Source organism: Strix uralensis, chromosome 2 (genome assembly GCF_047716275.1).
Source record: "Strix uralensis isolate ZFMK-TIS-50842 chromosome 2, bStrUra1, whole genome shotgun sequence".
Classification (NCBI taxonomy): domain Eukaryota; kingdom Metazoa; phylum Chordata; class Aves; order Strigiformes; family Strigidae; genus Strix; species Strix uralensis.
Genome location: NC_133973.1, coordinates 115,870,143 through 115,891,735, shown reverse-complemented (window position 1 = coordinate 115,891,735; position 21,593 = coordinate 115,870,143). Strand labels below are relative to the sequence as shown.

Here is a 21,593-nt window from a genome sequence, read left to right as displayed (position 1 = left end):
CAAACTTTGAGGGGAGGTGGAATTTTGCCCTGAAGAACACAAAATCATAATACTGAATCCCCAAAATACATCCAAACAGCTGCTTTAGACAGCTGCCTTGAAAAGGAAACAAGCAGAGATGCTCCTAGCTTGAAGGCTAAGAGAAGCCATCAAGCACTACCCAGCCGCACAACGCATTGCTGACAACAGGATATGGCAGTTGTTCTTTTTGCCTCTGACCTGTGCAATAGCATAATCCGAGCAATTGGTTGCCTGCATGCCCTCATTGCCACTGATCCCCACTCCAACATGAGCTGTCTGGATCATTCCTACGTCATTGGCACCATCCCCAATGGCAAGTGTTATGGCATTGACGTGTTTCTTGACCATGTCTACTATTTCAGACTTCTGTAGAGGAGATACTCTGAAAAGGAGAGAAAAAGGTGTCAGTTTCTCACATGCTGAGCTATGTGCCTTTCCCAAAAGGACAGCTGTAATCTACATTTAGAAGTAATCAAAGGGCAGTTGCTGGGAAGTTTCTTTATTCAACAACTACGCTTCAGAACCTGTGCCAGACTATTTCAGAAGGAGAAAGTAGCTTTAAAAATAGTTTCACATTTATCTACTTGCTCATATTTATGTAAGAGACCAAATAGATAGAAAAGATTTTAAAGCTTTGTTTTCCTCCCCCAGCCCCACCTGATACACTTTGGCATACACCAGTGATGTTAATATTGGGAACAATGGAGAAGGGAGGTTTCCTCTTCAACTACAACCGTTTACAGATAAACAGCGCAGGCTTCCCTGTCTGCTGTCAGCAGTGCATCTCCATCCAGGAGGAGAAAGACCACTAATATTCACAGAGTAAATCCATCAGAGACATTTTCAATGGTTTGGCAAAAGGTACTGCAGGCTTACCTTATCCTCTCCTCCAGCTTTACTTCCCCACTTGCCAGGCCATCTTTCCAATCTCAGACTAAACAGTTAGGATCGGAAAGAATAAAGCCTTTGCCTGATCTCACATATGCCTTGCATGCTGGTGCAATTTTGATTTCAGTGATGATCTTATTGAGTCCCAATTCAAAAACAGAAGGCTGACTCCATGACATCTGAACATTCTTATCACTTATTGGTAGTTACTTTAACCTGATCCTTCTCTCATTTTACATCAGTTCCAGTTCAATAAAAATTCATGGAATTCAATAGAGTTAAACTAGTCTAAACCAGGGAGAAGTGGAAAAATACTCATGAGTAGGTTACTAAATTGGATAAGACACCCAAAATGCCCTTTTTTCATGGAAAAGGTGGATCAAGTTACCAAATCATATGAGGTATTCTGGAAATACCTACATGTAGATTAAATATTTCCATTCTAACCCCATCTGTACAAACAACCCTAAATCCTTTCCCCATCAGTTTTACTTAAAGTTCCAAATTATTTTATATTGCCTTAAATAAAGCTTTAGACAAAACTTTTCCACATCTCAAATATGCCACATAACACTCAACAGAAAGAATGTAACTGATAGCAAAAAGCTTTACTATTAAAATAGGGGGAGAATGGGGAGCCTGGGGAATGGGGGAGACAGAGGTTTTTTACATGACATTTTTTCCAGAATCTACATCCTGTGGGAGCAACTTACATAGCCTTTTAATACACCCGGCTGGATTACTGCTGATCAAAAAAAGCAGAATTATCTTATTCAGCATTATGGCCCTGATTTTGTTTAGCGCTGAACACCTCTTAAAATAACTTGATGAGTAATTGGGGGAGAAAGAGTTCCTAAGAAAAATTTACTGGACTCAAAATTCACATGTGAAATAAACCACCTGAAAAGTCTAGCAGCTGTCCTGTTCCTAAAGCTGAAAACAGGAAAAAGTTGACTGGCCATAACATTTACTTAATACCATTGGATAGATTTATTAAGCACTCAACTACCTGGCAATGAAAACACCACTTGGCACTGTAGGGCCCCAGTTAAATTACCAACACAAAACCCCAGCACACTAACTAACCTATAGTGCATGAATGATGTCAGTTTGTAATTACAAAGCAGATCTGAATATAGCCTGCATCAAATTTTAGCTTCTCTCATACATACACGCTCTTCTCTTTGCCCTGCCTACCAATATTCACATAATAAAATACTAAAGCACAGAATAAGGAATCAGCAAGGACTTCAAGCCATAAAGTGGGAACTCCAGAGGAACTTGAAGCCAGTTCTGGAGGGATGGGATTGACAAGTGCACAGACCCCCATTACCAGCCCCAGGGGCACCTCCAGCACACGGGACCATACACTTTTGGCATTCCCCTCGTGCAATTACTTCACTGCAGCTGAGCACTGTGCATATCTGCTAACATCCTCCTCAGTCATACACCTCTCTCAGGAGTCCAGTTTGCATTCATCTAGTTTTTCAGTCACATGGCAATAGAAATAGCTAAGAAGTTCCCGGTTTCAAATATGCTTAAAGTAACAGGGGAATGAAACAAGACAGACTGTGAACAGCATCTCTGATTCCGTAATTTAAACTAGCAGCTTGTCTACAGACATTTCACACATGACCAGAATATGGCAGAGATGCTCGAACTTGTTCTAGTGCAGTTTAGCTGCAGCATGTCAGGCAAGCTAATACATCCTGTATTCACTTCTGTGCCTGCAGTATAGGTGTGGCTTCAGATTTTAAGTTGACTTTGCCATTAATGACTCGCTATTGGTCAAATCAACAGAATGCCTCAATATAAACACTTTTATCAACTACTACATACTGTGCATAGTGTATACGTTTATTATCTTGACAAAAGTTAATTATACCCACTATTATATAACACTTAGTTAAAGACTAAAATCTTTATATGCCTAGTATGGCTTCAGGAGCTACAGGAAACACTAGATACATAAAGACAAAAAATATTTCTGCACTTGGCTTAAGATTATGAAATCTATCAGTACAGAGTGTTACATGATGATAGTTGTTTATTCTAAACAGAAGCTTTATAGCAAGCATTCTCTTTGACACCCCCCCATCAACTACAGCCCCAAACTCCAGAGAACACGTTTTGCTGTACATGTTACATTAACTACAGAAGTTGCAAATTGAGACACCTCCTGATTTCCTGAGGGGTTTTACTTCCCTCTGCTCTTCCAACTCACTCTCTCAGCTTCCAAACATCTTCTGCTTCATGTAATCTATTTGGTACCAACACACTGCATTAGCTGACATTAATCCCCTTAGCCAGATGATCAGAGCTGCAGTTCATTTCTGCACATTTGATAGGCTGTCTACATGAATAACTGGAAGATTACAGCACAGGACACTATTAACCTGCAGCTTCCCCCAGGTGATATCTTGGAAGGGAAGGAGGAATACCCAAGTTCACAAAGATTCCTAGACAAATGAATCAGTTCAAAGTAAAAAGCACAAGAACTGCCAACTTCGGAGAAAAATTTTGCAGTGACAGACAACTATTGGTGATTATCATTCGGTGGAACTTCCCTGGCTTTCACTGCAGAGCTCACTGCAGCAATATCAGGATTTAAGTCTTGCTTTTACATACACCCAAATAAGAATTAAGATGTGAGCAAAACATTAGTTGCATCAAAATCTTCTGCTTACTCATGTATTCATTCACTGGTCAAACAGCAATGCTTCTTATAAAGGTTTTTAGAGTAGAACTCAAAAGAGTTCATATTTGTTTACAGATAAATTCTTTATTGTCTCTGCTCAAAAGCATCTTTGACAACAGATACAATCAACTTAGTCTAGAATAATTCTCTTCTTAGGCCTATTCCTGGGAAAAAAAGTCAAGTTTCAAATGCCACAATTATAGCTACTGGATCAAGTCTTCAGATTCTTGCTCGAACTGCTTCCCTGATAATCTGAATTTAACCTGCTCAGGCTGCAGAGTCTGGGGTCAGGACTGTATCTTTACAAAGTGTTTAGCATTCAACATTTAGCTGTGCAATATGAAGTGATCAAGGATGATGGAAGGGATGCATAAAGTGTCAGCCATACAGCAGACCTGCTACTTGCCCACCTCTGGGACTCCCTTGCAGTAGACTCTTGAGAGGCTAAAAGCCTATATGGAAAAATGGAAGGTTCTCCTCAGTCTCAAACCTGGTAAGTCTTTATCAGCATCTTTAACAGATTAATACAGAAAGCAGCTTCCATCCTGAATGAAATGACCGACATATTGATACCATATTGCTTCCTCCTACATATTGCCTTAAATGAAATGACCGACATATTGCTACCATCATGGGATGGGTAGAAGCAAGAAAGGGCACAAAGCACTATACCTTGGGAAAGAAGCTGGGACAGAAATGCAGTCCAGAGCCAGGGACCCTCAGAAAGATATGGACCTAATTATCCTCAGGGCACTCAAAGTACTTACTGATAGTAAGAATGCAGTACTGCATTATCTGCAAACTACTCACTCCTGTCTCCTTCCACAGTTTCCTTATGGATTTAAGGTCCCTCTTGGACTTAGAGAAAGCTCAAGAGAAAACCAGCACGGAGCAGTAACCCAGCTGGTTTCCACAGAGGATGTTGTAAATGGCTTCCCACTGACTTCTGCTGATCAGTTCCCAATGGCTTTAAACCTTCAGTCTGCATTTGCTTTTCCGCTGGGTACACATATTCATGAGCAAACTTCCGACCTGATACATTTTTTGTCTGTTCAGAAAAGTTCTACTCAATGGTTTAGGCTCAGGTAGTCCTGCAAGGAGTAGGGAGCTGGACTTTATGATCCTTATGGGTCCCTTTCAACTTGAAATATTCTATGATTCTACTCAGCACTTTGCTGAAAGGTTTGGTCAGGCTTGCTTTATTTCTTTAAGGAGAAAATTCAAACACAGATGGAGGATATTCCAGCTCATTTTTTTTCATCCGGAATACTTATGGGACAAGCAAAGCAATTCACAAATTTGTATCAGCTGTATTTTTCAGTGAAAGATTTTACACACAAAAAAAATCCAGTGAAGTGCTGATATTCTCAAAAATAATTATCAAACATTTTATTTAGAAACACACTTTGACAGCAAAATTTTTAAAATCTCAAAGTAAAAGCAAAACATTAAAATAATCCATTTTATCCAAGCAAAGCAATACAATAGACTTACAATACAATAATTTTCAATACACTGCAACTGATTTAAATCAATTAATTCCTCTACTGCACCTTTTGTAATCTGGCAAGGCAGTTACCTCTCTTATTCCCAGACTCCATCTAATATATCAAGATGGATGCTGTCACAAATGGGATGGGAAGGACTCAATGAGCACAACCAGTCCTGTGTCACACAGGTCAGCTACACTCCACAAGATACTATCAGGGGGAAGTGAGAAACAATTTCTTAGTTCTGTCCCTGGGCCTATCTGTATTTATTGCAGTTACAGATGCATGAAAGCAACTGACAGCTACTGTAAATAATACTTCTCACACAGGCCCTTAAACTGCATCATTGCAGATGCTTCAAAGTAGACATAAACCACAGATGGGAAAAAAATGCAGTATTTCAGAAAATGCTTAGTTTTATTTATTGCATGCAAGTCTAAAGGACCCAATGAAGACACCGTTCTGCTAGAGGACTAGCAACTGAGGCTATAAACTGTATATAAAAAGAGACATGATTAATAAAGAACAAGATAAGTAAACTTCATTGGAGTCCTTTTATCTATAAGACATAAGCAGAAAAAGATTAGGTAATTTATAAGAGATCAGTTTATATCCAGAGCGCCTTACAAGGCCATGAAGAGAAAGCAGCCCCACAAACTCTTCTACACCTGGGCAAGGCACAGCTTGATACCACATCTCAGCACTCTGTTCTGCCTACATGTGTTGGTTTTTGTGGAAACCTTTTTGTTTGTGGTCCCCTCTCAGAAAATAAGGAGACTACAGCATTTCTGTTGATGACTGCATACTTCCCCCACTCCTAATTCAATACAAAATACTCTTTAAGACATTCTTACCCACACTTAAATTTAATGTTCATTTGTGACAACAGGAAGGCAAGGAAGGAAGCCGTTTAAAGTATTACCTCCTTCCGCTTCCATGCTGTAACAAGGATTAAACACAATGACATTAATGTCTTTAACATAAAACCTTAATTTGATATTCTACTTCCTTGAAATGCCTTGTTAATGCAACATAAGGGGCCCTTAAGAGCCTACCTTTACTGCAGTGAACATGACTTTACCCTGTACTATCATAAAATACACTACTACTTCAAAATGCTCAGTGACCTCATCTCCAGGAAAGGCAGAGATGGAAGACAGCCCAGAAATTGATAGCTCTCAACTCTAATATTGGCATTTAAGTTTATGCATTGGTCCCCAGGAAAAAAAGCAAGATAAATTAACACCCCACTGAAAGTAATGCTCAGAAAGCAAGGAAAGTTACCATGACATCATATTGAGCAGTTTTTAAATACACATTGATATATCCTGACACACACAAAGGTGCAGATTTCAACCATGTGTCATCCAAACAAGGACTAGAATTACAGTAATGATGCTCCAAGATACCTTGGATAGACATAATGATACAGTAAGCCACACAGAAGAGTGAACAGAAGCGCACACACATTGTATCAACTCAAAATATGCATCACATCGAATGCTTTTCATTTACCAAGTGCTCTGAATCTCCTTCACCTACTAACAACCACAATTTCACAAGCACTGGCTCTGGTGCAATACTTACAACTTTAGAGGCAGCATTGAGTGAACTGACAGATAGTTTAATGTTCATAAAAAGCACCAAAGGAATTCATCCAGCTAAATATAAGTGCCTCCAATGAAGATAACCCTATCTGCACCAACAGCACCACACTCCTTTTATAGTCAATAGAGCAAAACAGGCAATTCTGGAGTGCAATTCATCTGGCTTATTTCAGACATCTACTTTAAGGTTATAGCTCCTCTCCTCTTACAAGTGCTCTTTTCTCTCCACCAAGGTAAAGGGGGCCGAAAGTAACTAGTTCACATGAAAAAGCCTACTACTAACATATAAAATTACACAGGATGAAACTCAACTTATGTTATTGCAGTGCTAAATACCTTCAAATTTATCAGGTGCACAAGATTTTCCTCTCCTTTTCCTCTTTTTTGACTCCTGCTTCCTCCCAAGAGGCACCTAATGCTGAACTGGTTGATATACCCCATCTTCCTTCCTTTCTCTTAAAATTCTTGCTTCTTGACTGTACTTCCAGCTCTTGCTAATTCTTTTCTACAGTAATTTCCCAGTCCTGCCTCTTCTGAACAGAGATAATTAGAAGTGTTACCAAACCTCTACTGGCTTCTGTAAAAACAACCACAGCTTCATCACCCTTTGTCATTTCAGCTGCAATATCACTTCTCCATATTTTTTTTTCCTGAGCAGACCATCCTCCAAACTTCTTCAGTTGTCCAAATTTATATCCTACTCATTTCACCTTGTTATAACTACAAAAACCAAATCTTCCTTCCTTCAGTTTTTCAGCCTCACTGATGTGCCAGTTGCACACTTGACTTCCTGAGCAACGTGTATTACCTCTAAATTCCAGGTTACCCAGAACAGGGTATTTTTGACTTAGAGCCATGCCTGGCATCAAAACACATGCATACGCCCCTACATACATGCTCACAGAACATGTGGCAGTTCCTTTTAATTTAATAGTTACCAAAATAGTTCCTTCTGCATCACTTCAGATATAATAGAAATACCTTCTTTATATAAAGCTCTCTTTGTAGTTCTAAAGCCACTGAATCATACAGTCTTCTGAAAAGGAAGAACCCAGATTCATTTAGTACCTTTTTATCACAAAGACTTTTTTTCCTCATAAGTTTTTTTTTTTAAATATACGTATCACAAGATAATTTCTCACTTGCATCCCATAATTCAACAACTCATCTGCCATTCACAGTTGCCACTGAAATGATCTCCAGAGGCGAAGGACTATGAAGTAATCTCTTTATATAAACTGGATTCAGTGTACTAAGCAGTGTGATACAATACGCAGCACCCCAGTGAACAGAGAGTTAAGTTACCAGTCAGCACCTTCTTCCTCTTCAATATCCCTCCCTGCCTGTTTCTGTCTTGATTACCCTTCCCCCAACCTGCTCTATGCAGCAAAGATTAAATAGGGAAAATCCAGTTTGGAAAACGAATGATTTGGAAAGTGATGAGTTGGCATAAACACACTGTTGAATTAAAGACTATTTTGCATTTTTAATTATAATGGTCACTAGTGGCAACAGCTATAATACATTTTTGAAGTGAAACTAATGTATCAAATTCATTTTGAGCTTCCCTCACCCCAAGCTGATTAAGGCACATTCATTTCCATGCTAATCAGCGTGAGCAGCTCTCCAGCAACATAGAGATCTGCCTTTTTCTAATGACAGAGCAAAAAAATTTAATTCTGTAAAACATACAGATTAGTGCCTCTATAACCTTGAGGACATGCACAGAGAGCAAACACCCATGTGTTTCACACAGAGTATGTAGACTCCTGCAACACATGATGGTGTTAATGGTGAAATTAAGTGACAGTTGAGACTATGGCCATTAATAAGCACATCAGCCCATTTAGCAAGGCTCTGCCCTGTGGTGAAATCAACAGATCAACTGGGAGAGACAAGGTGAGCACCTGCCTCGAAGCAGAACAGCGATACTGTGATAGCATCAACCACGCCACGTGGGCTGTGTTGTTGCCCAACAAGCGCTCTGGTCATTGATGCCAACTACAGCTCAGAAATACGAAATACAGCAGCTTCAGACAACATTACTATTGTAAACTAATGTTTCCTTCAGGATCACATACCCAGGAAACAAACCGCAAACACTGACGTGGGAAGATGATTGAAGGGAGATGTAGCTAGTAGATTAGAGATAGTTTGCCATTTCAGCAGCACTACCAGTTTTATTATTTTGTTTTGAATTCTAATAACTCTGCATGATTTATTTTTCTCCCTCTCTATGTAAAAAAGTCTCCTGGAAATTAAAATGAGAAGGCATATAAATGATCAACTTGCAACTACACATGATTGTTCAAAAACCTAGAATCTCTGAATTACATGCTCCTGAAACAGATAAGACACAGTCGGAAGCAGGGTATCTTACCCAGTAATTATCAGAAGGCTGCAGATTACCAGCATATCATTTTGAGGACTCACTACCCAAAATGAAAGTACCAACTATTTGTAAAAAGTGAGATCTTCAATTTCAGAATTCTCAGTACACCTCAGAAGTCAGGATCATGTATCAGGGAAGAAAGGTGAGCTCCCAAAAATTTTTTTTCATGACAACACCACAGACATGCAAGTTATTTCCCACCCTTTCTTGTAGTCCAGTCACTATTTAACAAGAACAAAATGCTTGTAGTGAAGTCCCTAAGTCTTTATACACTTAGAAAAGAAGAATTGAACTTCTGGTTCTCACAATCTCTCCACAGCTAGGGAAGTTGAGCACCAGAGTGTTCCCACTACGATTAAAAAAACTCAGACCACATTTAGATAGAGAAGACATTGAAAACTGGACGTCTCACTGGGACCAACTCAGTCTTGGACAACTATTAAATCTGTACTCTGTTCAAAACCAGGTTAGGTATTAACTTACAGAAAAACATTCACAGAATGCTCACTACTCCTAAACACAAGCTACAAAAAAGGATCTCTACATCAGCCTCTAACCTCAGACTCAATACAAGCAACACTGCTAAGAGTGGGGAAGGGAAAGAGAAAACAGGAAGGAATAATATTTTAAAGCAAAATCAGTTATACACAGAGTTTATGACTAAATCGAAGCACTAAAATACAGCATCTAGGTTAAGGCGGTGCTTTTGCTGTGTTCAGTCACCACCTGTACTGTAAGTTAATGTGACCAAATTTACATGAATAAATTTTAGTAATAGGATCTCTGCCCATGGCCAGTCACTAACATGGCCATATTGCTAGGGCACCTGTAACCCTCAAACATGCAGTTCCAACATATCCATATCTTGGTGAATATTAGGTTTAAGATACAGAAATGCCCTGTGGTTTGTGAAAACAATGTTAATTAATAGCAGCTGCTTCTGTAACAGCAAAACAGAAAGACAGCAGAGTGAACACAACACATACTGGTCCTCTGCACCCCTGATTTTCAAGTACCTTCCAAGTGTGAGGAACCTGTTGCAGAGAAGAGCACATGAAACTGAAGCTGCACCTCAGAGGCTGTCACACAGGACACAAGCACACCACCTGCTCTAACAGCACTGGCAACTGTCAGGTAGGAGGCAGCCAACCCGGTCCAGACTCACCCCTACCAAACTTGGAGAGCAGTTGCTTGAGCTGACTATCCCCAGAAGCTCGTCCAAACATTTTTGAGCAGCCCAAGCAGAGTCAGGGAGTACTTTAACAATACAGGATGGACAATGACAGTCCAGCGTCCATGCTTGCTCCTTAGCACTCTTATTAACAGTGTATGCACATGAGGAAAAGCCTCACAAAACTCAAGTCCCTCTGTTTTTCCCAAACTTGCACTGACTTCAGAATTATGCCTCTTGAAAGCTCCAAGCTGGCGGCCACCTTGCTATTACTGAAAGGAAAGTTCAAGGGTTTTGAAAAAAAGCAAAGAAATTTCAATTTTCATTTCCCTGCATGTGTCTCAACTCTCAGAACTGATTTTCTTTTGCACGTATTATTTTTAGTTTTAGTCTCATCCATATTTCTGACCACAGGATCAGTCATAGCAGTACAGAGAGAGCTTTGCACAGAACAGTGCTCCATGGAGTACAGACAGTCCAAAAAAAGCACAAGTATTTTGCTTAATAGCTTAAACTAGGCCAACAATTTTGCTTCCTGAATTAGACTAAGAATACAGAACTAGGATCCAAGTCTTCACAACGTCAAACCTTTGCATCTTTATAGAAAGGACATAAAATGCTGCAGTTCCAGTCTGGTAACATACCTGCCCATGTTTCACATGCTTAGTTAGTGCTAAGTAATAGATACCAGCACAGATCATCCCTTCTACCACCCCTTTTACTTGAGAAGAATAGAAAGAGACACCTGAACAATTATACATAAGAAGCTTTAGAACAGCAGAGAGAAGATGGGTGCATTTAAGTTAAGCTTTTCCTGAAAGCCAGCAGAAGGGTATTACCTGAAGGACCTACTTTCTGCCTAGAAAAAGTCTTAGAGCCTGTGCATGCTCACCTGACTTAAAGTGGCTTCTGGAGTGTAGACTACATGCTCATAAATTTACACACTAAATTTTATTTTTTAGTTACAAGCTAAGACCTGGAAGCTTAAGTTCACATAAATCTGTTTACTGTATGTAAGAAGTTTATATATTTATCACACTGGCAAAATTGAAATAACAGCAATTTATTTTCAAAATACACTGCACCAAAAAAATCCCACAACCAAACAGGCTAATGAAGTAACAAGTGAGGCCCACTTTCAAATACGACCTGGCAACTGAAAAGATCTTAAGACAAATTGCAGAAGCTGAATATAAATATGACAATGCAAAAAGCTGTTATGTTTGAAGGACTGGGCAGACATACAGTGCCTTCTACAAGCTTCTACCAGCTCTACAAGCTAGTCTACATGGCAGGATACAAGGCATACTAATGTACATACTATCTTTACATAAACTGTGCCCAAAACAGCCTAGCCAAGTTGGGGGGGGGGAAGATGGGGAAAATACACAGGAGATTGATCACAAGCCTCCTAAAATCAGATGTGCCAATTGTTTCAGTGATGACAACTGCATACAGGAATTCACTGCCAGAGTTTGCATGGCACAGTTTGCACTCTACCTGCCAAAGCAGCTGGCTGTCTTGCTGGGCTGCCATCACGCATCTTCAGGGCACTACGTTTTCCTAAAATAAGTTTTGAAAATCCACTTCACTTCGTATACATCTATACCCTATTTCTCCAAATAGGGTCAGAATAGCCTTGCTCGAAGTTTGCTGGCAGTGATGTGCAAGGCATAGTCAAAGGTTAGTACTGCAAAATTCCAGGACTCAACAACTCTAACCTAACATGAAAGTGGTCAAAACACTCAGTTCATGAAGATGGGGAGATATTGTATGAGCTGCTCTCCCATGACTATAATGGGAAAACATGAAGATTACAAACTACTAATAGCCTTACACTCACACTTGATCATCACTTAAAAATCAAAGCTAACACTTCAGATTAAAAAAACTCCGTAAAAACACACTGAATGCGAAAAAAAGTAAATTACTAAATCTTCTGGATGTAAAAAAAAACCCGAACAATTTACATGGAACAGAAAATCTGCTTATTCTCTACATGCACTTGGTTATAATAGTACTGTAGATGTGCTGCAGTTTAATTTTTCAGAATATAGATTTTGTTGTCATTCACATTGTTCATATTCAGTGCAAATAACACCCCACATGCAAGCCAATATGTTGGAGCAAGGCAGAGTAATTAGCCTGAGGATCTAACTGTTCTAATGTATTTGAGACAACTAATACATCATTCTTTGTATAAAATATAGTTCACAGGAATAAGGTCAAACATTCAGCGTCCTACTGTATGACGAAGGTGCATCCTGCTCAACATCATCAGTAACTCAGATGCTGATAAAAAGGATAGCCTTAGAAAGTCTGCAGATGACACTGAACTAGGGAGACTAGATAACAAGGAATCACAGGGCTTTTATTCAAAGTATCCTTGAGGAAATTCAGGGACTGAGCCAACAAATCTCATGGAGTTCAGATGGAGAAAGGCAAAGCTCCACACCTGGGTCAAAAAAACCCCATGTACTAGTGCAGGCTAAGAAATGACTGAGTATCAGCCCTGCTGAAGAGAACCTGGTTGGTATGGTGGATATCAGATTGCACTGTTAGCGTGATCAAGGCACACTGTGTACTGGGTAGTGACTCAGTAAACAAGTGTGACGAGGACAAAGACAGAAATTATTATCAACCCTCTCAGTACAGGTGAGGCAACATCTATAATATGTCCAGGTTTAAAGCTGAAGTTGAAAGGAGAAGGAGATAAACTGGAAAGAGTCCAGCAGAGAATTACTAAGATGGTCAGGGGTCTAAAATACATAACCTGTAAGAAGGGGTGTTGTCATTTGGGCTTGTGCAACAGTGTACTACTGCTTAACATAGAGTTACTTAACTCTGTCACATCAAACAACATTAACAAGGGCCAATAGCCACAGATTGCAAACTGGGAGGTTCAGGCTGGAAATCATGGATGTTTTCAAGAAGGCACTGAGCAATGGAAAAGATTTGTCAGAGAGGTTGTAGAATCTCTGCCCATGAGCGTTTTCCATGGCTCTACTACAGAAACTCATGGCTGACATCATCTGCTGTGGATGACAACTCTGCCTTGAGCAAGAGCTTGGACTAAGCCTCCAGAAATCCCTTCCATCTAGAGTGTTCTACATCTGAAGTCTCAGTTTAGTGATGGAGGCACTTTCCAACAAAAGGACTGTTGTGGTCTCTGAAGAGCATTTATTTCCATGTGGTTCTATCACACAGTGAAGCCTAGATTTCAAGCAAGTGTGCTTAGTACACATGCTGCTTTGTGTGCTAAAGGTCTACAGTGAGACACAGTATAACTGGGCACTGCAATAGAGAAGTGACCTCATCTCCTTCCCCTGCATGTAGTCATCATCCATGTTATTGGAGCACCTTCCCCAGGTAAATAGCCTTCGCCTTCCAGCCTTGCCACTTCCTCATCCATCGGCACTTCAGACTCTTCTCACCATCACATCACCCCCTTTCTTTTGCCTGAATAACCCACTGGTGTTGAAGTTAAATAACTTTGTGCATAATTTCTTTAAGATTTCTGTATTTTAACAGTGGATACGTTAGACATAGCAACTTTAAGTTAACAACGCTTTGGGTAGACACTATAGAATTTCTTGGTTATTTTTATATCACAGACTCTTCCAAAAAAAAAAAAATACACCTGGCATAAAAGCCAACCCATCAAAAGAAATAATAAAACAGATCTCTTGAGAAAGCTAGACAGTCAGTGTAGACTCAACAGAAACTGCTCTGATCCAGCAAAGAAGTTTCACATGAGAAATATTCCTTCCAAAAGGGTCAGCTCTCAAAGACTTACATTTTTGAGAAGCACTCTCCACATCACTATTTCCAAATCCAAAAATTAACATTTTAATCTAATTAGTGCATAATATCTGATCATAACGAAGTTTTCAGAAAAAGTCAGACCTTGTAATAACAGATATTCCTAGTTTCTTTTCCTCACCTTTGCTAGATAAAAGGAAATTTAGAACTAGATCTAGGTCTCCTGATTTAAGAAAACTAATCAAGAATAATAGAACTGAAAACTGGCAATTAACCTCATTTCTTGTATAACAGCTGCTATGAAACTTTAGCATATGTATTACAGGTGGAATCTTCCCAAATGCTATGTCACATATATTTGTGTTTTACTGAGAAAGAGGTTTGGCAGAAGACTTGGAGATTCTAAGAAAAACAAAATCCTTTCCAGTTGCATTGTGCCATAATTGTCCTGGTCAATGACAACTACTACATTAAGATTTCCCAGCCTTTTATATCTGAACCACACTTACATTCAACTCTATCCCTCCCTGTGTTTGACTACATATCTCTGACATCTATAGGACAGCATAAATAAGACTATTAGGTAAGCCACATATGCATTTTAAGTGGCTCTTGACTGAATTTAATAGCTGACAGTAATCACTATGAGCCCAGCCCAAGGCTAATCCTTCCATGGATTCTAATGAGGCTTGAATAAGTTCCAGATGATCAGTCAGTCCTCTGTAGGCCTGGCTTCTCCCAGTAAGTGCACCTTAAGAAGTTTCCAAGGGAAGTTACGTCCACACGTCATGCAGAAATTCAGAATATTTAACATTAGCAACTATCTTTGCATTACTATTCCCGCTACATCACGTAGCACTAGATAAATCAGCTCAGTTGTGCATGCTAATCAATGAAGTAAACCCTTACATGAGCCACTACGAGTCCTCTTCCCATCTGTAGGCATTTGCCTAGTTGCTAGAGAGACTAAAGGAATTAAAATTAAAGAAGAGGAGGGGGAGGAGGGACAACATGTAACCCAAACTGCAATAATTGCTAGTTTTTCAAAAATACATGGGTTAGAAATAACAGCACAGCTCAAAGCAGCTGCTGTCATACTGTTTACTCTCCTTTTTGACATAAAAGCTTTTTCCTCTGTGAACAGTTCTTAATGCAGAAACATCTAAATGTATGCTAATGCCCAACAGAGCAATAACTTCCTTTGATTGATTCAACAGTACTGAAAGTACCAGGAAAAAAGATCAAACCAAGTATTATACAAACAACCAATGTCTTCAATATGGTATGTGTCAGCATGAAAGCTGAAAGGAGTTGAACAAGCCAGCTACTAATGTTTTACATGGTTCTGAAAGTGGCAGCGTTCTTAAGTGCTTGCAGATAAAAGTGTTTTTCTTAAGTTGTGACATCAATTTATAGAGCTCTGTAGTATAATGAAAGTGCTTTGATTTAACATGATTTATGAAGGAAAAGCACATCTAGTGTCTTCAGAAAAAGCATAGGAGTTTACAATAAACACAAGATAATTAAGTAATTTGGCAGGCAGTTACTTTCCTGAAAACATAATTAGGAAAAACAAACATGACCTCCCTGTTTCCTTTTTATGCTGCTTAAAATTTCTACTTCTGTCTTCCATTTCACTGACTCACCTTTCTTTCAACATCCTTTCACTGGAGAACTTCCAGCAACAAACTTCTCTGGCATTACTTTAGTGAAGACATTTTCAACTTTCAGCTAGTCCCAATACCCTGTTTTTCTACAAAACTGCTATCGTGTTTACAGAAGAACACTAAGATACACACAAAAAAATAAATCTGAACAAATGGTCTATGACTCTTTCAAGTATGTCACAACTAGTACAAACTCTGGCTGCAGTCTGTTATGTTTCACCCTCCCAGGGTTCAGCATGATCTCTTTTTTTTTCTGATGTGTACTCTATGATTGGAAGTTATTTAACTGCTAGGAAAACAAATCTCTGGTTAGATTTAACTGACCGCATCCCAGATGGACAAAATATGTAAGAATTACTGAATTGTTCCTTTAGGTACAGACAGATGACTAAGTCTACTTCAGCGGATGGGGATAAAGCTAGAGGAGATGGAGGCATTTTGCCCTCTGGGTAACTGGTAGAAGCAACAACAGGAGTAGGATCTAGAAATCAGGATGCACTGTTGTGTCCTCTTCAAGTAGTCCAACAGGAGATGTGTAGCACACCTTAACTAAACCTGATATCAAAAAAACCAAATGTAATGTGGTTTTAAACTCCCACAGTCTGAAGATGACACTTAGCTTAAGCCTGCTTCATGCATACCAAAGCCAGCCCTTAAAAGCATTTACACATATGGAGGCCTATTTCATGCATCTGAGACAAATTCAGGCATCATAGCTACTTGTCATCTCTATCAAAAGCCCTTGGCCTCAGTCCTTCTGGCCTTGTCTGGAATCTGACTAGCTAGAAGCCATATGTTTACAGACCTTCAGCACATCAGTTGTTAGGCAAGCCTTTGGAGTAAATTGCATTTCTGGACCTAGGAATCTCAGCTCCATGTAAGGAAATTGCTCAGCTATGTCCAAAAAGGAAACAACTTTATAAATCCACAAAACATAAATGACAAAATCCCTCACTGTATAAGCACATAAATCCATGGTGTATCAACACTTTGTGGACAGCTCTTCTCTCTGAAAGAGATAAAAAGAATCAGAAGAGGTCTAAAAAAAGGGAGCCAGGGAAGATGAAATATGTTGAAGTGCTTTTACGTGAGGACCCTTTATCTGGAAAAGGCAACTAGAAGTCAATATACTGGAGACATATGTGATGAGGTAGGGGGACAGAAAAGCAGCCAGAGTATGAGTTTTCATTACTTCAAATGCCATAACTTGATGGCATACAATGGAATGACCAGGCAGACTTAAGATCAGAAGGAAATACTTTCTCTGCACAGTACATAACACCCTCTATCCAGGGTGAGATTATAGACTACTCTGAGATTAGAGTTTAATCACATTCAGAGAGAAGAAAAAAAAAAAATCATTCAAGGATTATGAAAACCAAAGGCAGATCCAGGTGGTGGCAAAAGAGGTCTCACATTTGCTAGTTATATACACAGTCCCAAAGCAGCTAATACTGGTCACTGTCTGAAAACAAAAACTGGATTAGACTGGGTCTGGTCCAACACAGACATTCATACATAAAACCAGGCTTAAGATCATTATCTGACAACTACAGCAAACGTAAGTTTCTATACAGATTTATCACTAGTCAATGAATAGCTATACTACAGTATTATCCACCAAGTTTGGAGATATCTTACTAAAAACCTCTTGGAATAGAAAAGCTGGAATCTAGTTCACATTCTAATTCTAGAACTGCAATGAACTGGATAGCAATTTGTGCAGTGAAACATAATGCACTGCCATGCCAGGTAATTGATCTCTTACTGCTTTGAACTGCAAATCCTGACATCGGTAAACCTGCTTTTCTTCAAGTTTTCCTTCCAGGCAAAAAGGAACCAGTTATCATTAACAACTTGAAAAATTTGTAGAGCATTTGTAGAACAGAAGATTGTACAAGAGACTGAGAAGTTACAGTATTTACGAACATTGAGAATTCAAGGGTTTTTTCTACTCTCATTGCCTATTTCTTTTTGAAGAATGGGGGTGTTCACAAAAGAGCGAGCCTTTTCATGAATGTTACGGATTAATCTGCTAGGCCTGCTATCCTCTCCTTGCCTCAGATTTGGCCTTTTCCATATCTGGCAGAGCACAGGTCAGGTATTACACTCCTGTGTTGCAGCATCCCTTTTGCTTTTGTTCTGGGCTTAAGTAACTCTTCAGTTTTTGCAAATCACATACCCGAAGGTTGCAGAAACCTTTAGGAATCAAATCTTACGACAGGATAATCTAGATCTTCACAAAAAATATCCCAAGATAACAATTTCCAATAGAAAAATCAACTGCAAAGAAAATTAAAAGGATCTAATTTCCTTTCACTGCATGTGTACCACAACTCCTTTTCCTTTACTTCAGCAGTATGAGACAAAAATAAAAAGAACGTGCAATAGCAGTGGAATGTTCTAAGAAGAATATTTGGCCTTTGACTGACTTTAACCATTATCCTAAGGAAATCCTCTCAAGAAATGAGAAGCATGTAAAGTAGTAAGAAAGCACAGCTACCGCTATTCCCAACATGTCAAGCAGCTAACAAGGAGGATTAAATTATTCATCAACATAATTCAGTATTTAATGATATTTCTGTTCCTTAGTTTCCTTGGTGGCAGTTGTCTTACATGCCTAATTGAGCTAACGCACTTCCAGAAGGCAAAGCAAACAGGAGAGACAGGGACATAGAGCAAATCCCAAGGAGCTCTCACCAGGAGAGGATAACAAAGTGGAAGATCTCGATACACCAAGATTCTGCCCCCCCCCCCGCCCCCGACTCAGTCATCCATAGTGTACATGTAAGAACACACTAAATACCTCTCCTTAACCATTCGAGTCATCCTTTAACACAAAAAAGCAATCTCAAAATCAGCCAAAACATTAAACGAGTATTTTGCCAAACCACATTTACCTCTCATAATGCCTTTATTCTTACTTGAAGTGAACTTGAAAAGCAAAGGCAATCTGTGACTTGAACACATGTGCTCACCTGATCAGATGGGAGGGCAGGATGAGCCACCACTTACAGGACAAGAATGGGAAGGCAGCGCTTTCGTTATATGGCAAGGATACTCAGAACACACAGCCTGCAAGTGTCTCAATATAAACTGTACTACATGTTCTATGACAAAACATTGGGCACCACTATATAACTAAAAGACTTCTAGAGATCAATCTAGCTACCTTGGTTTGGAGAATTGCATTCACTCATTACTCCATTTGAACAAATGTCAAAGGGCCCTTCAATCCACAACAAAATTTGTGTCACGCAAACTACTTTCCTGCTACATAAAATTTCCTGCTATTTGTCTCCTTTGCTAATGTTTTGCTTGACAGAAATTCCTGAGCTTTACTACCAACATACCTTCTAAACATCGAATACTTGGTGGAAACAATCAGTTACTCCACTGAAGGCTATTTTTCCTTCTGTTGCACAGATTTACTAAAAATGAAAAGAACCTGCTTGAAGCTTTGCTTTCAACACAGCACTATGGAAAGCAAAGTACTTACTGCCTCCTGAACACAGGAATTAAGTACTCCTCTCAGTGCTCTAGAGCCCCAAGGAAGCTTCCAACTGTGAAATACGGCAACATGACTTCTGCAAGAAGTGCACCAACTAACACCATATTTTACAAAGTACACAGTAAGCTGTTGAGGATCAAGTCCAGATAATTTTTCTTCTGTTCCTGAAAGAGAACTATAAAGTTTCCTCAATCCAACAATTCACTGACAGAAATTAAGACTTTTTAAAAGGGCAATGTATTTTATGCCACAGTGAGCCTGGAAACTGCTCTGGCACACCCATGTACCAGTGATGTTTGCTGTGTTTGCTGAAATCTCATTCCACTCACACTGAAAGTCCTGACTTTTGAAAACAAAGAAACTGATAGAAATCAAAGTTTCTCTGAACTTTTAAGTAAAGGAAACCATACCAGCCCCAAAGGGATTAAAATTTGGAGGACCAGTTTGACCCAGAGAATTGAATGATCACAAAAGAAAGTGATTATTCCCATCGTACTGTATTTACACCAGATTTTGGCCAGATTCCCACTCATATTTCTTTAATTATGCTTATGTAAACAGAACTATTACACATCCGATGCAGTATCATCTACAGTTAGGGATAGATGTCTGTAAAAAAAAAATATTTCTCATTAATGAAACAGTATTTTACAAAGGGTCACTGAAAGAATGCGAAGTCATCTCCACCAAGCAGCTGAACCTCACAGAGCTGCAGGGTTCGGTGAGAATGACCTAAGCTGCAAGCACGTTAATACACAGTCAGCTTCCTTCTCAGCATCCTGTCAATACCACCAGGGGCTGGTCTTATTTCATTTACATATGCCATAAAAATCTTTCCTGGAGAAGAATATTTCATTTCCATATGCAGATTTTCAACCAGGAAACTGAACATGAGGACAGTACTCATGAGACTCGGCTGTTAAAAAAAACTATGTCTTGTAGGCAAGGAAAAAGAAATAAAGCAGCCAGTAAGCTAGCATACATTTCTTATGCTTTTTTTTTTTTTTTAAACTTTCCTGTTCATAAAGACACTAAATATCTGCACCAAAAGGAAAGAAAATATGTAGAAGTCTAGCAGTGCCATCTGTTTATTCTGGTACATGAATGGATAAGTTAACACCAGCATTCCTCACTGCACCAGCATCCTGTCAGACAGCTGCCCTGCCAGGAGCCTCCACTCTCAATGTCTGCAAAAGTTAAGCATGATATTCCAGCCAGTTTAGTCCTGGGGCCCCTCCTAGAAGATCCTGTTAATTATGCCAAGGTCTGTTAAAATTATGTACAGGGTTCTCTCAATACGTGTCTACTCAGCTAAGACTAATAGCCCTCCAATACTTTTGGTTTGTCAGGTCTCCAAACGAAACAAATGAAAACCAATGGAGAGATACAAAGTGTCCCCATACCCCTTCAGGAACGGATTTAACACGATTGAATTACTGAACAGAATGTCATAAAGAAATACAGGCTTTCCATTTCCTAATGCACAGTATCATTGGATGCCTATAGCGCCTGTTTGGACAGCAGGATTAGCCTCCCATATGTTCCTACCTACTTGGCACTACCATCTACAACAGTGATTTATACAGCTGGTGTCAAGAAGTTCATTATCTCCACAGATGGAGCAGAAGGTTTTCAGACTACTAGAAGCTGCATCCCTGGGCTAAAGTGGGTGTAAGAAGCTGAAGAGTTGGGAAAAATATAGCATGATATGAAAGGGAAAGGAAAGCAAAAGGAAAAGCCAAAGAAGGTGAGAAAGTCAGCACTAGCAGCCTGTAAGATGCATGTTCAGGAAAAACCCAAAGACAGGCTGAGGGGCCTTTGAAAAGCAAAAGAAGGAAAAACAGGGGAAGGGGGAGAAAAGGAACAAACTACTAAAAGGTCATGACATGAGATGTTGCAGGGTTTAAACACAGACTGAAGCTATTTCCTGTTTTAAAACTGAGAGAAAGTATTGATTAATATCAAGGAGACTGATTTAGGATAACGTAAATCAAACTTCAAGAGTTGAAATGCCAAAATTGTACTACATTTGAGAAACGGGTGGGGTTTGGGGATTCTTCCCCCCATAATAGCTTTGTGTAAACACATTTCTACATAAGTAGAAAACAGTGTGAGGCTTTTTCCTCTGAGGGGAAAGGAGGGATCTTGGTGGCCAAGATAAAATTAAAGAGGGACTTTTGGATTACAGTGAGCCCAAAAACAGTTTCTAGTGAAACAAAAAAACCGAAAACAAACACCTTTTCCAAGCTAGCAGTGCTCTATTTTTTATGTTTGGTCTTGTTTCATCTTTTTCTCTAATTTCAGTCCATTTTTATATAAAGAAAATTAAACACAAATAGCTTTACACTGAAAGTTTTTTGAACACTTATTTTCAACACTGAGTTCA

The 21,593-nt window shown here is 39.3% G+C and overlaps 1 protein-coding gene across 3 annotated transcripts in view; it reads right to left on the bottom strand.

The window, feature by feature from the left end:
- ATP8A2 (ATPase phospholipid transporting 8A2) overlaps positions 1 to 21,593 on the bottom strand; it is a 355,523-nt gene that overhangs the window by 156,896 nt on the left and 177,034 nt on the right. For all 3 annotated transcript variants that reach the window (XR_012627702.1, XM_074859964.1, XM_074859965.1), the window contains one exon: positions 220 to 403. Coding sequence is in view for 2 of the 3 variants with exons in the window: in XM_074859964.1 (XP_074716065.1) it covers positions 220 to 403 (184 nt within the window). In the remaining variant the exon portion in view is untranslated. The remainder of the gene's footprint in view (positions 1 to 219; positions 404 to 21,593) is intronic.